Source organism: Bos indicus, chromosome 15, assembly GCF_029378745.1.
Source record: "Bos indicus isolate NIAB-ARS_2022 breed Sahiwal x Tharparkar chromosome 15, NIAB-ARS_B.indTharparkar_mat_pri_1.0, whole genome shotgun sequence".
Lineage (NCBI taxonomy): Eukaryota > Metazoa > Chordata > Mammalia > Artiodactyla > Bovidae > Bos > Bos indicus.
The window spans coordinates 75,165,208-75,178,963 of NC_091774.1; the positions used below are offsets into that span (position 1 = coordinate 75,165,208).

The 13,756-nt window shown below is 54.4% G+C and overlaps 1 protein-coding gene across 4 annotated transcripts in view; it reads left to right on the top strand.

Annotated features, from left to right (window-relative positions):
• CD82 (CD82 molecule) overlaps nt 1–13,756 on the top strand; it is a 56,455-nt gene that overhangs the window by 17,106 nt on the left and 25,593 nt on the right. For all 4 annotated transcript variants that reach the window (XM_070804097.1, XM_070804095.1, XM_070804096.1 and 1 more), the window contains exon 2: nt 13,588–13,670. In XM_070804097.1, coding sequence (XP_070660198.1) covers nt 13,608–13,670 — 63 coding nt within the window. In that variant the 5' untranslated portion in view covers nt 13,588–13,607. The remainder of the gene's footprint in view (nt 1–13,587; nt 13,671–13,756) is intronic.

The following is a 13,756-nucleotide window of genomic DNA, read 5'->3' on the forward strand; positions in this document are numbered from 1 at the left end:
CGAGGGCAGGGTAGGTTTCACCCGTTCATTTCCTGTGTCCAGTCTGGGGCCACCGGAGTTGGGGGTTCAATGGACTGCATGGACTCAGGACGGAAACCTAACAGACAGGGCCACTGGGGGGCCCTCTGGGAGGGCAGCCGCTCAGGCTTTCTGACCCATGAACGTTCTTTCTTTTTGTTTTGGCTATCCTGGGTCTTCACTGCTGCATGTGGACTTTATCTGGTTGTGGTGCTCAGGCTTCTCATGCGGTTGGTTTCTTTCGCTGCAGAGCACAGGTTCTAAGACAAGCAGACTCAGGAGTTGTGATACATGGACTTAATTACCCCAGAGCCTGGGGAATCTTCCTGGACCAGGGATCGACCAATGTTCCCTGCATTGTCAGGCGGATTCTTAAACTCTGGAACACTGGGGAAGTCCCCATGAGCCATTCTGGAAGTCCCCTCTTGTTCTGGGAGGAGGAGGTTTGCTGCCCTCTTTGAGGTCGCCTCTGAGGATTAGTCCTGGGTTTACTCATGTCCTGGAGGTTCCCCTGGCCCTCTGTACCCATGGCTGCCACAGTTGCCGGGTATAAGGTGAGAGTCCCACAGCACCTGTGTGTTTGTCAGACCTGCAGACACCTGGCCCGGCTCCTGGATACTCTGATTCCATGGGCTTTGATGTTGGGCTTTTGTGACCCCATATGAGAAGACTTGGCAGGGGGGAGCAGTGTCACAAAGCAGGTAGGACATTGGACTCCAGAGTTGGAGGGTCTGGGACACAGTGCAGCTGGGCCACTGTCCTCCACGTGACTGGAGAAGGCGCCACTGCCTTCCCGAGCCCCAGACACCCCGCTTAGAGAACAGAAGCCATGCTCCGCACGTGGCAGGGGGTTGTGGGGTTAAAGGAGATGAGATCAGTGAAGCACCACTCACATGAGGATGCTTTCATAGATATTCGTTTCATCAGCCCTCCCTCTGCCTGGGATCTGTTTCAAGTTCTTGGGTGATGGATGGTAACTTTCCAGAGGCAGTTTGTAGGAATCTCTTTGTGCCCCACATCTCAAGGGACAATCTTTATGCATACCCTCCTCCTGCCATGTGAGGAGGGGACTCTGCCTAACATGACCTCTTCCCAGAGACTTCTGCCTCTGCTATGCTTGCTTCCTAGGGTTTGGCAAGTTGATTCCACCATCCTCCTGAACAAGCTTTGATATCCCCATTTTATAGACAAGGATGGTGAGGTTCAGGGTGGGTAGGCAGATTGCCAAAGGTTACATGTCGCTGTGAAATGGAATTGGAATTTAAGTCTCTCTCAATTCAGAGTTCATACTGTGAACTGATTTATTGTTCTGCCTCCATACCTGGGGCTGGGTAAGGGTCCTCAGAAGCTGGTTGACACCCTGAGCACCCACTTGGGAATCTGGGTCTTCTTGTTAGGGCCCCTAGACTCTGGGGCTCCTGGACATCCTCTCATATACTCCTAAAGATGGTTGGATGGCATCACCGACTCAATGGACATGAGTCTGAGCAAGTTCTTGGAGTTGGTGACGGACAGGGAAGGCTGGTGTGCTGCAGTCCACGGGGCTGCAAAGAATTAGACACGACTGAGCGACTGGACTGAACTGATCCCTTTAAATTAGCATCTCCCAAGTGATGTTCCCAAATGGCTGGTTATCTCCTCAGCCCCTGGGAGCAGAGCTCTGGCTCAGTCCTATTTGTCCACCTCAGGGTGCTGAACAAACATGTGCACTTCTCCACACGTGTCATGATGTGAAACAGGTTGGGAAGTACTGATGGCTCTAACCAACCCTCCTCCTGCTCTGTACACATACACCCCCCAGAATAGGGGGGCCCACGGTCCTCTCTGTTTCTCGGTCACTTCATCGTAGAAATAAAGACTCAAATAGGTGACATCAAAGGCCTTCCTAGCACTGTGAATCTGAGTGTGTGAGCCTTAGCTCCCAGGGTTAGGAGGAAGCAGGGTTTGCATGGGGCCCAAGCAGCCTGCAAAAAACATAGGAAAGGGAGTCATGGGCAGGGAAAGATCAGAGGCTATGGTTCAACCTCAGCTTGAGTCTTTGGCTGCATCAGACCTGGTGGGGAGGTTGCAAGATTTGAAGGGTCTGCTCTTCCCCAAGCTGCACCCTCTGTCAGAGCGGCCCCTTCTTCATGCTGAAGGCCCTCTGGTCTCACTGCTTGGGCTTTAGAGAAAAGCAAGGAAGGGCCACATCTGTTGGCCTCATCAGCCCCTGAAGGAACAGCGTGGCCAGGATTGGTGGGGCTGAGCTTTTCCTTCCTGGCAGGAAGCCAAGAGTCAGGTTTTGGAGCTGGCGTGGGATGGGGGGTCAGGCAAGCAGATCGAGGTACGGAAGGGTGGGGTTGGCAGGCTCCACCATCGACCTCCTTCACTTTGGCAGCAGGTGAAGAGAGAGGCGCTCCGGTCTCAAGGCAGACCTGGAGTTCAGTCAGGGCTTAGCCACTGACTTGTGTGACCCGAGGCAAGTCACTGAACCTGAGTCTCAGTCTCTTTATCTGTTAAATAGTGGTGATAATATCTCAAGGGTTGTTAGGATTAAATGAGGGATGGTGGGTATGGACTGATACGAAGACATGGTGCTGTCCCTCTGCTATTGCAGTCTGGCGGGGTAAGACCAGCAGAAGGCTTTGAGCTCTGGTTTGGGCTCTAGGAAATCAAACCAGTCAATCCTAAAAGAAATTAGTCCTGAATATTCATTGGAAGGACTGATGCTGAAGCTTCAATACTTTGGCCACCTGATGCAAAGAACTGACTCATTGGAAAAGACCCTGATGCTGGGAAAGACTGAAGGCAGGAGGAGAAGGGGACAACAGAGGATGAGATGGTTGGATGGCATCACCATGATGGACATGAGTTTGAGCAAGCTCCGGGAGTTGGGGACAGGGAAGGGACAGGGAAGCCTGGCATGCTGCAGTTCATGGGGTTGCAAAGAGTTTGGACACGACTGAGCGACTGAACTGAACTTGGGCTCTAAAATCCTGGGATTCCTGGGAAGGTCTGATCTGGACCCGTTTCTTCCACCCCACGGTGGTGGTTGTGGGGTTTGCTCACTTGCGTTGTGAGGAGCTGATAGTGTCTCTAAAGCTCTTTACACACTTCATCTCAGTCCTTCAACAACCCTATAAGATGGGAGGCCCTGCTAGCATCCTCGTGTTAGAGCTGAGACGTTGGGCTCAGAGAGCTTGAGTAAATTCCTCGCTGGCGGTCACGCAGTAGGAAGCAGAGCTGGGATTCACACCGAAGTCCTGAAGGAAGCTGAGATCCTAATCATGCTGTTGTTTGGTCGCTCAGTCATGTCCAACTCTCCGTGACCCCACAGACTGTAGCCCACCAGGCTCCTCTACCCATGGAATTCCCAGGCCAGAATACTCGAGAGGGTTGCCATTTCCCCTGGGGAAAGAAATGGCAACCAACTCCGAGGGCCTCCTAATTTTCCAGTTGCCCAGGGTAATAGCTTTTCTTTTTTCTGTTCTAACAACAAGGGGAAAAGTGCAACCAGAGAGTGAAAAGGAGGATATAGGGAGGCCAAAAAGCCAGCCCCCTGCAGGGAGTCAGCATGGGTTTCAGGAACCACATCACCTGCCACAGATGAAAACAAACACAGCCACCTGTGACCCGTCTCTTTTCTCGGGCAATCGGGACAAAGTCCAGAGAACTGCAGAGCTGGGTGGCCGAGAACCAGCGTGCAGGTGGCCTTATCTGTTGACAGGCAGGCTTCCAGAGCTGAGCAGCCAGCCAGGTTTGCTCTCTGCTCTTTCTGTCCAAGCTGCCTGGGCTCCCACGGGATCAGTTGTCCAACTCACCCAACTGGCTGGACACCCAGGTCTCAGGCAGGCCGCTGAGACACAGCCCAGAGGCTCAGAGACAGAGGCCCTGGCCCCACGGAGGGCAGAGGCCTCCTTCCTCAGGTGGCCCAGCCCCGCCCTGCTTCACCCTGCCCCCCTCGCCAGGAGCAGGGGTAGTCACTCTCTGGCACTCCCCTGCAGGTATCTAGAGGCTGGCTCGAGGCCCTGCAGAGGGCTTTGGACTGTTGGTCAGGAAATCAACAACTTCTGGATCATCATCATCATCATAACTGGTGGCATTTATTAGACACGGACTAGGTGCCAGGCGCTTTACAGATACTAAATCATGTAAGCCTCACCACAGCCCATTATTAAATCCATTTTACAGGTGGGAAAGTTGAGGCACGGGGCTGAAGTGATTGCCCAAGGCCGCACAGTTGGTAAGAGATGGCAGATTAGGCATCTTCAGGCAGGGATAGTGGGAGGAGGGGGCCAGGGGACCTGCATGGATCGAGCCCTACTACGTGGAGCCTGAGTCCAGTTCACCTTCACACCTGTGAGTGGTGGGTGGGTTTAGTTTCTCCATTCACTGATAAGGAGGCAGCTCTGCAGATTGTGTGGCCCGGAGGTAGCAGATGCAGGGGTGAGAACCAAGGATGACTGTGTGAAGCAGTCAGTTCTCCTTAACTCTCTATGAGGAAGGCCCGGGGAGCTGGGTCAGGGTAGCAGGTGGAAAGAGAAAAGCTCTGGACCGGGAATCTCCAAGTCCTCCATGGTGTGCTCAGCCCTGAGTTTGCTGTGGGATCTGTGCTCTCCTGCGTTCTCTGGCCCCTCTGAGAAAAGTAATGATCTCAAAAGTCTCCTCCTACACAGCGGAGGAGTGTGAATCACCCCAGGAATGTGCCTCCAGGAAGTGGAGGACAGAGCAGAGGTACAGGAAGCTTCACGTGAGATTCTCCCTGGCCAGAACCTGCTGCCCCAGGGTTCCCAGGTGCGAGACATCCCCACTCAGAGCAGAGGAACCAGGCCACACTGGGTCTTGATGCATGAGAATCCCCTGGGAAGCTTAAAAAAATAAAACCCTAGTGTCCAGGAGAAGAGGAGGACAGAGGATGACATGGTTGGATGGCATTGCTGACTTGATGGACTTGAGTTTGAGCAAGCTCTGGGACTTGGTGATGGACAGGAAAGCCTGGTGTGCTACAGTCCATGGGGTTGCAAAGAGTCAGACAGGACTGAGTGACTGAACTGAACTGAGTGCCCAGGCTGCACCCCAGACCAATTATATCAGGATTTCAGGGGCTTGGGGGCAGGGTTAGCAGGGCAGGCACCAGCAAGGTTTAGAGCTAATTTTAAGGTTTGGCCAAGATTGGGGGCCCCTGCTTTAGCAATCAGGAGGTGGGGGAAGTAAGGCCCTGGCTTTCTAGGGTTAGTGACCCCATGGAACCAGAAGAAAGCGTGTGCCTGCCTGTCTTCGTGCATCTTTCTAGAGAGAGGGTTCACGGCTTCTGTCAGCCTTTTCTGACCCAGCAGAGATTAAAATTAAATCTCTTGGGAAGGGAAGTAACCCCCTCCCCACAAGCCAATGATGTTATTTTTAAGCACCAGAGACTTGCCTTTTCTTTTTTTTTTTTTTTTGACTTGCCTTTTCATACTGTTCATTCCAGTAGTCATGTATGGATGTGGGAGTTGGACCAAGAAAAGGCTGACTGCCACAGAATTGATGTCTTTGAATTGTGTTGGTGGAGAAGACTCTTGAGAGTCCCTTGGACAGAAAGGAGATCAAACCAGTCAATCCTAAAGGAAATCAACCCTGAACATTCATTGGAAAGACTGATGCTGAGGCTCTAATACTTTAGCCACCTGATATGCTCAGTTGCTCAGTAGCATCCAACTCTGCGACCCTAAGGACTGTAGCCCGCCAGGGTCCTCTGTCCAGGGGGATTCTCCAGGCAAGAATACTGGAGTGGGAGTATACTGGAGTGCCATCCCCTCCTCCAGGGGATCATCCCAACCCAGGGAAGGAACCCAGGTCTCCTGCTCTGCAGGCAGATTCTTTACCATCTGAGCCACCAGGGAAGCCCTAGCCAGTTAATGCAAAGAGCCAACTCACTGGAAAAGACCCTGATGCTGGGGAAGACTGAGGGCAGGAGGAGAAGGGAGCGACAGAGAATGAGATGGTTAGATGGCATCATCAATTGGATGGACATGAGTTTGAGCAAGCTCCGGGAGTTGGTGATGCACAGGGAGGCCTGGCGTGCTGCTATCCATGGGGTCGCAAACAGCTGGACACGACTGAGTGGTGGAACAACAGCAAGAGACCCGCAGTTGCAGGATCAAAGTTGGTTTGCCTTATCCCCTCTAAGGAACTGTTCCTGACTTCCCCAGATATTCCTTTCCTTTCTTTCTTCCTGCAGATACGCACGGAAGGCTTACGGTGTTCCAGGCACTGTCTGGACTGTGGGTTGCTGGGTAAATGAGAGGGATGCAGCCCCTCCCCTAAAGGAACCATATTCTACTAGAAGCATAGAACTAACAGAACCATGTTCTGTTCTAATGGGGGCTCCAGTCATGGTAGCAGAGCAGCAAGGTGACTGCGGTGAGCAGGGCCATGTGACGGGCCCAGGCGTCCAAGCTGCGCCAGGGGACTCCCCGACCCCACACCCAAGAGTCCGATGATTTGACTGGGGCAGGGGCCAGGGGCTGCATATTAGCATATTTTGATTCCCACACGCAGCTGGAGTTGTGGCCAGCCAGCCGGCCAGCCAGGCGTGTAGATCAGGTGTTCAGAGAAGGCCTCTGGGGGGAATACCTCCGCCTGCCTAGGGGAAGGGAGGGAGCCCACTCTGTGGGCAGAGGGCTCCTGGCACAGGAACTGAGAGGGCAAAGGCGCTCGGGTGGGCAGGGGCCTGGTGTACAGAACAACAGGAAGGAGCGGCCTTAGGAACAAATGTGTGATGGGGAGGATGGAAGAGGGGAGGGACCAACCGGGCGGGGCCTCACCAGCCACGTAAGAGTCTGGATCTTACAGCGAACACCTCGGCTCCATCACCATTGGAGGGTTGCAGGCCAGAGAGTGACAAGATCTAGTTTGCATTTCTCAGAGTCCTCCCTGCAGTGGGCATGATGGCCTGACGAGGGCAGGAGGGGATCCTGTGAGCAGCCAGGGAGCTGCACTGGTCTAGGTTGGAGGTGGGATGGGGAGCTGGGAGGGGCAAGGGTTGGAGGAGACCCATTCCGGCTGTGGGATGAAGGAAGGAGGAGGAGACCCGAGTGTGGCTCCGGTGTCGTGTCTGAGCCAGCTGGTGGGTCGAAGGGCCGTTCATCTCCCCGTCTCTGAATCCTGCAGCACTTAGAGTTCAGGAGCCCCGGTCCCAGGGGACCAGGAGCCTTGGGCTTGGCATTTCCTGAAATGTATTCCGTGCGATGTTAGGCTGTTGAGTGATAGATGGTTTTCGGTCAGTGGTGTTTACTGCCGGGTGTCTTGGAGACGCTAATAGCCTAATGTGACCCTTGGGAAGAATTGGCACTCCATAGACTTGGTGACAGGGGAGTCTCTAGTTCCGAACGGCCTGTCTTCTAGGACTTGTATTCCGAAGAACTACCCTGGAAACTGCCTCTGCTCTGGTCCCAGCCTGTCACTTGACGGTTGAAGAGGCAGGTCTGGGGTTGGGGTAGGAAGGACAGTCACCTGTGCTGGGTCTCAAGCAGGGCGTCCCTTCAGAGCACGCACCGAGCTTAAAGCTCCAGACTTGGGGCCTGGAGGGGCCACAGCATCCCCCTCCCCCGCCCCGCTTGGTCTCCGCAGGGCTGTTCAGGGACATCTGGGTTCCAGGGTCAGGCCGCGGGAGGGGGGCGGGGGGGCGCGGTTCCTCCTTCATCAGGTGCAGGATAAACCTACCTCCCACTCTACCAGGGTGAACTGGGGCCCGGCACGGACGAGGGGTTCTCTTAAAGAAGGGGTTCTTCCCCACGGGCTTCCCCCCCACCCCCGGGGAAGGCAAGGGAGCCGTGACTGTGGGTCCTGGCATGCAGAGCTGGCCCTGAGTGCCGCCCCTACACATCCCCCTTGGGACAAGACAGAAGAAGTCTGAAAAGGGAGTCTCAGCTGACTTAGGGGCAACGGATCTCAGGCCCCCTTCGAGTGACTGAGCATCTGAAAAGTCCTGGTTTTCCATGTGCAAGTTCCTTCCCCTCCCCTTCACCTCTCTATCCACCTCTCCCCACCCAGCCCCTCTCCGCTCACCCCTCCCTCCATCCACTCATCTGTCCATCACCCACCTATGCCTTCACCCATGTACTCATCCCTCCCTCCCTCCCTGCATCCATCTAGTCTCCCATTCAGCAAATTTTGGATGAGCCCACTTTGACCTCATAAAGGATACATCACCTTTCCCCTCAAGATATCACAGTCCTTGGGGAGATGGACAAATAAGCAGAAAGTTACTGTACAGCTTCATGAGTTATAATAGTAACCTCCATTTATTGAAAGCCTCCTTCATGCCAGGCATTTGACCCACATTATCTAGTTTAATCTCTGGGCAAATCTGCCAAGCGGGTTATATGTTTCTTCTTCTCACAGATGAGCAAGGTGAGGTTCAGAGAGGCTAAGTCACTTGTCTGAGGTCACACAGCCAGGAGGTGATAGAACAGCGTTCAAACCCAGGCAGTCTGATGCCAGGACCTGTTGTGGGAACTGCTGTAGTACCCAGTGCTGCTGGAAGGAAGCAGCGGGGAGGGCTCCTAACCAGCCTGTGTGTTAGTGGGGAGCGGGTGGCGGTGACGGTGGTGACAAGGATGGCCAGAGTGGGTTTCCTGGAGGAGGTGGATGTCTGGAGTGTCTAAGGATGAGCTGGAGTTAGTAAAATACCGGTAGTGTAATAATTTCATTGTACAAACTGATTTGGTGTAGAATTTATGTATTTGGTCAATTTAAATTGAAGTTGCTTAGAAATGGTCCGTTTCCCTGCTCTAGAGTATTCCATGAAATCAGCAGCTCCTTCCTGCTGCTCACAGAGCTGTCAGTGACTGTTCCGGAATTTTCCAAGAGATGGGTTTGCATCTCCTTCCCTTGTTTTGTGACTGTCAAGACATCCTCGCAGGAAAGCATGAGCAGACCTCCTCGTGTTTACAGAAAGTGTATACAGGAAAGCCTAACATCGGGAGCCTCCCTCTTTGTCTAATTTGATGTGCAAGTGAAACGCTCACCCATCGCTTCTCGGGAAAGCGCTGATGAAGACGCTTCCCCAGCTCCAGCTCATCCAGCCCTGACTGTGCCAGGCGCTGACCTCGCTTTTCTTTATAACACGGGCTTCCACTGGGCAACGAGGCCCCGGGAGTCCCTTCTCTAGCCGTGCATTGACAGAATGAGGATTTGAACCCTTGGGGGATCCTGCATCTTCTCCTTCCTGATTATTTACTTTCTGCCACCCAGCTCGCTCTCCACCAAAATCCCAAGCTATCAGCAGTCCTGGTTCTTGCCGTCTCTTCCAGACACGTGTGCGTGTACCGTCTGCTCCCCTGAGCCCAGGAGCCTTCAGTCTTCTTCCGTAAAAGGCCAGGCAGGGGATGTTTCAGGCTCTGCAGGCCAGTGGTCTGTGTCACAACCAGTCCACTTTGCCATTTCTTGTGATAGCTGCCATGGGCAAATACATAAAAGGGTGGGCATGGCTGGGGGCCAGGACAACTTTATTTATTTGAATTTCGTGTGTTACAAGATATTCTTTTTATTTTTTCCCACCTACTTAAAATGGTTCCCAGTCAGGGAAGGTATGATTTGGGGCTTCCCTAGGGGCTCAGCTGGTAAAGAATCCGCCTGCAATGTGGGAGACCTGGGTTTGATCCCTGGGTTGGGAAGATCCCCTGGAGAAGGGAAAGGCTACCCACTCTAGTATTCTGGCTTGGAGAATTCCAGGGGTCACAAAGAGTCAGACATGACTGAGAGACTTTTCTACTTTCTAACTACTTAAAAATGTAAAATCTGTTCTTGTGAGCCGTACAGAATCTAGAGGGTGGGTTGGATTTGATCCACAGGCCCTAACTGGCCAATCCCTGCCTTACACCAACCCTTATTCTTACCTTGTGGATGAAGAGACTAAAGTTGAGACCACTAGAGTGTGACCCCAGACCCTCGGATTCCGACTCTGGGGTCTCCTCAGGGCTTGGTGGTCATTGTGATCTCACTGAGGTTGATGTCACCCTGCATCAGGGGCAGCCTAGGTGTGTCCCCAGCCTGAGCTGACTTCCTGCCCTTTGTGGGGCCACCCATCTTCTGCCCAGTATGGAAGACGTGTTCATCTCCTGCTCCCAGCTTCTGTGAGGGGTAGTGTCAGCACTCGCGGGGCAGAAACACTCTGTATCCTGGATCTTGGCCGACAGGTCCAGGAACCACCCATCACCCCAGGCTCTGATTCTCAGCCCCTTCTCTTCCCTCAGATGAGTCTCAGGTAGTCTCTGGGCTTTCCCTGATTGGCCAACCTACCTGTCAATCATGGGGCTGCTTGTTTCAGCACCTGAATCCACCCAGCTACTTCCTGGAGAGGAGGAGGTGGCCTCAGGGGCCAGGAGGCCTGGGTTCTGTCCTTGCTGGTCCATGTACCCTTGACCTTGGGCAAGCTCCCTCACCCCTCTGAGCTCCAGTTTGCTCATAGGATGCTGAAGGGCTTACTTTGCCGAACTCCTAGTATAATTTGAGTGCACGAAGAGAGACCAGCGAGGTTGCCTGTAGTATCAGGGAATCCCAGCCGAGCAGCCTCTGCCTCCTCCTTGCCTGCAAACCAGAGCTCCTTTTAACAGTGGCCTTGGTCCTCACCACCTACATAATGGAATCCCAGCCATTCCCAGAGACCCCTTTCTGCAGTCAGGGCCACTCCTGGGAGGCAGCGCTTCACAGCCCTTGGGTCTGGAGCTATCGTGTGTGCTAAGTCGCTTCAGTTGTATCCGACTCTGCAACCCCATGGACCGCAGCCCACCAGGCTCCTCTGTCCACGGGATTCTCCGGGCAAGAATACTGGAGTGGCTTGCCATGCCTTCCTCCAGGAGATCTTGCCGACCCCAGAATCGAACCTGCATCTCTTACGTCTCTGGCACTGGCAGGCGGATTCTTTACCAGAGTGTTAGTGGCTCAGTCGTGTCTGACTCTTTGCGACCTGTGGACTGTAGCCCACCAGTCTCCTCTGCCTGTGGGATTCTCTAGGCAAGAATACTGGAGTGAAAATGAAAATCAGTCTGTCCAACTCTTTGTGACCCCATGGACTACACAGTCCATGGGATTCTCCAGGCCGGAATACTGGAGTGGGTAGCCTTTCCCTTCTCCAGGGGATCTTCCCAACCCAGGGATCAATCCCAGGTCTCCCACATTGCAGGTGGATTCTTTACCAGCTGAGCCCACAGGGAAGCCCAAGAATACTGGCTGCTGCTGCTAAGTCGCTTCAGTCGTGTCCGACTCTGTGCAACCCCATAGACGGCAGCCCACCAGGCTCCCCCGTACCCGGGACTCTCCAGGCAAGAACACTGGAGTGGGTTGCCATTTCCTTCTCCAATGCATGAAAGTGAAAAGTGAAAGTGAAGTCGCTCAGTCGTGTCCCCATGGACTGCAGCCCACCAGGCTCCTCTGTCCATGGGGTTTTCCAGGCAAGAGTACTGGAGTGTGGTGCCATTGCCTTCTCCCAAGAACACTGGAGTGGGTAGCCTAACCCTTCTTCAGTGGATGTTCCCAACTGAGGAACAGAACCGGGCTCTCCTGCATGGCAGGCAGATTCTTTACGAGCTGAGCCATCAGGGAAGTCCTCCTTTACTGCTAGTGCCACGTTATAAAAATCAATAAAAAGCAATGCCACTCTCATCAAACAGAGTGGAATATGGTGGTTCTATGGCTCAAATACCACACCACTGCGTAAGGATCACTGTGACTCGGGCAAGTTAGTTCACTTGCCTCCACCTGCCCCCGACCCCCGCCAGAGAGGAGGACCCGCCACACTAAAGGGATGACACACTCCGACAGCTGCCCGGAGTCGGCGCTGTTCATGGGGAGGCCAGGTGGCTGTTTTTGTTTAGTCGCCCAGTCATGTCTGACTATTCGGCGACTCTATGGACTGTCCATGGAATTTCTGGGGCAAGAATACTGGAGTAGATTTGCCCTTTTCTTCTCCAAAGGAATCTTCCCGACCCAGGGATTGAACCCAAGTCTCCTGCACTGGCAGGTGGATTCTTTACTGCTGAGCCACTGGGGAAGCGCCGGCCAGGTGGTTACTCTTGTCTAAAAATCGCCCCTTTCTGAATATCTGCAATCTTGCAAGGCTGCCCTGGAGGCCCAGCCTGGACGGAGGACGTGAAGCCAGAAAGGGTAGAAACTCCTTTCCCTGTGCAACAGCGCCGGCCAGCATCGATTGCCAAAGGAACGACCGTTTCCACACTTCTCCAGTTTCACAAGAATTCAGCCAGCGTCCCCGCTCCCCGAAGTGGTGGGGTTCTTCTCAGGAAGGGATGACTTAGCCACAGGCGGCCTGGGGCTGAGCCTGGGGCTGAGCCTGGGGCAGCCCCTCTGCCTTCACGGGGAGGAAATTCAAGCAGGGCCGTGGTTGGCAGGAAAAGCACGCCTCCTTCGGCGAGAGGCTCTTTCTTCTCTTGCTGTTTTGTTCTGTGCCAGTTTACCAAGTGCCTGTGGTTGTCAGGCGCTGCCCTGGGAGGGGAGACAGAGGACAATGGCTCTCCTTCATGGGGACACCCCCAGCAGGCCTTCCTGGGGCCAGGCCTGGCTTCAGGATCTCAGATCTCTGGATCTCTTGACAAGAGGGGAACCCTTGTTTTCTGCCCCTCTGGGCCTGGAGGAGGCCCCAGGTGGAGTTACTGAGGCTGGACTTCCCTGGCTCTGAGTCACTGCTGTTCCCACATTTCTCAGACCCAGGCCTTGGACGCTGGTAGCCTGGAGGAGTGTTCAGTCTAATATCCCCCTGTAGCACTTGAATTCCCATAAGTCTTTATTCAGCTGTTGCTTGCACGCCACTTGGGATAGGGCACTCACTACCACCCAGGTCACCGTTTCCTTCCTCGGACGGCTTTGTTCCATGTTGTGCCCGAATCTCCCCCTTAACTCCCCTACTCCCGTCCCTAGAGGTGTAGAAAATTGAAGCTGAGCTCCCATTTGGCAAAAATGATGGATTAGACCAGGGTGAGGGGACCTCCACGTGAACGGGGAGCCGCAGGCTCAGGATGGCCTTTCAGCCTTGCAGGAGGAAGGGATGAAGTCCACGCCTTGGGCCCTCTGTTCCCTCTGCTCCGTGGCTGCTTCTCCCCACCCTCCACGGGGCAGTGGGAACAGGGTCTGGTGCCTACTCCCCCACCCCCAGGCCAGCTCGGCCCCTGCAGCTGTCCCAGGCCAGCTGTCTCAGCCCCAGCTGCCTCTGCTGGCTCCCTTGGCCCCGTGGGGCCTGAAGGCTGGCTGTTAGGCATTCTGGTTGTGTCTGACCTCAGGGAGCCTGAGGGTTATTGTTGGTAACTTTCCTGTAGGCCCAGCCCTGGTGGAGCGGCTAAGCCAGACCCTAACTGCCACCCACACCCTCACCCCACTGCAGTGTGGCTCCGAGTCGGTCATCTAACCTCTTGGCCTCAGGGTCCCCTGTAATAGGACCTGATGTGTTAGCACCTACCTCGTGAGGTTGTGGCGAGGGTGAGCTGGGGTGATCGAGGGTCAGTGGGTCTGGGGTGTCCGTCAGCATCAGTTCCCTGTCCTCCCCCCAGCTCAGGTCCTGCGCAGCACTGACCCACCTGCCGTCTCTCTTCTGCCCAGGGAGCTCCAGGACCGACAGGATGGGGTCAGCCTGCATCAAAGTCACCAAGTACTTCCTCTTCCTCTTCAACTTGCTCTTCTTTGTAAGTATGACCGGCACCTTCCAACTGCCTAGGAAAGACACTCTCTTCCTGGGACATCCCAGTCCAAGACCTTCCAGCCTGGGGCT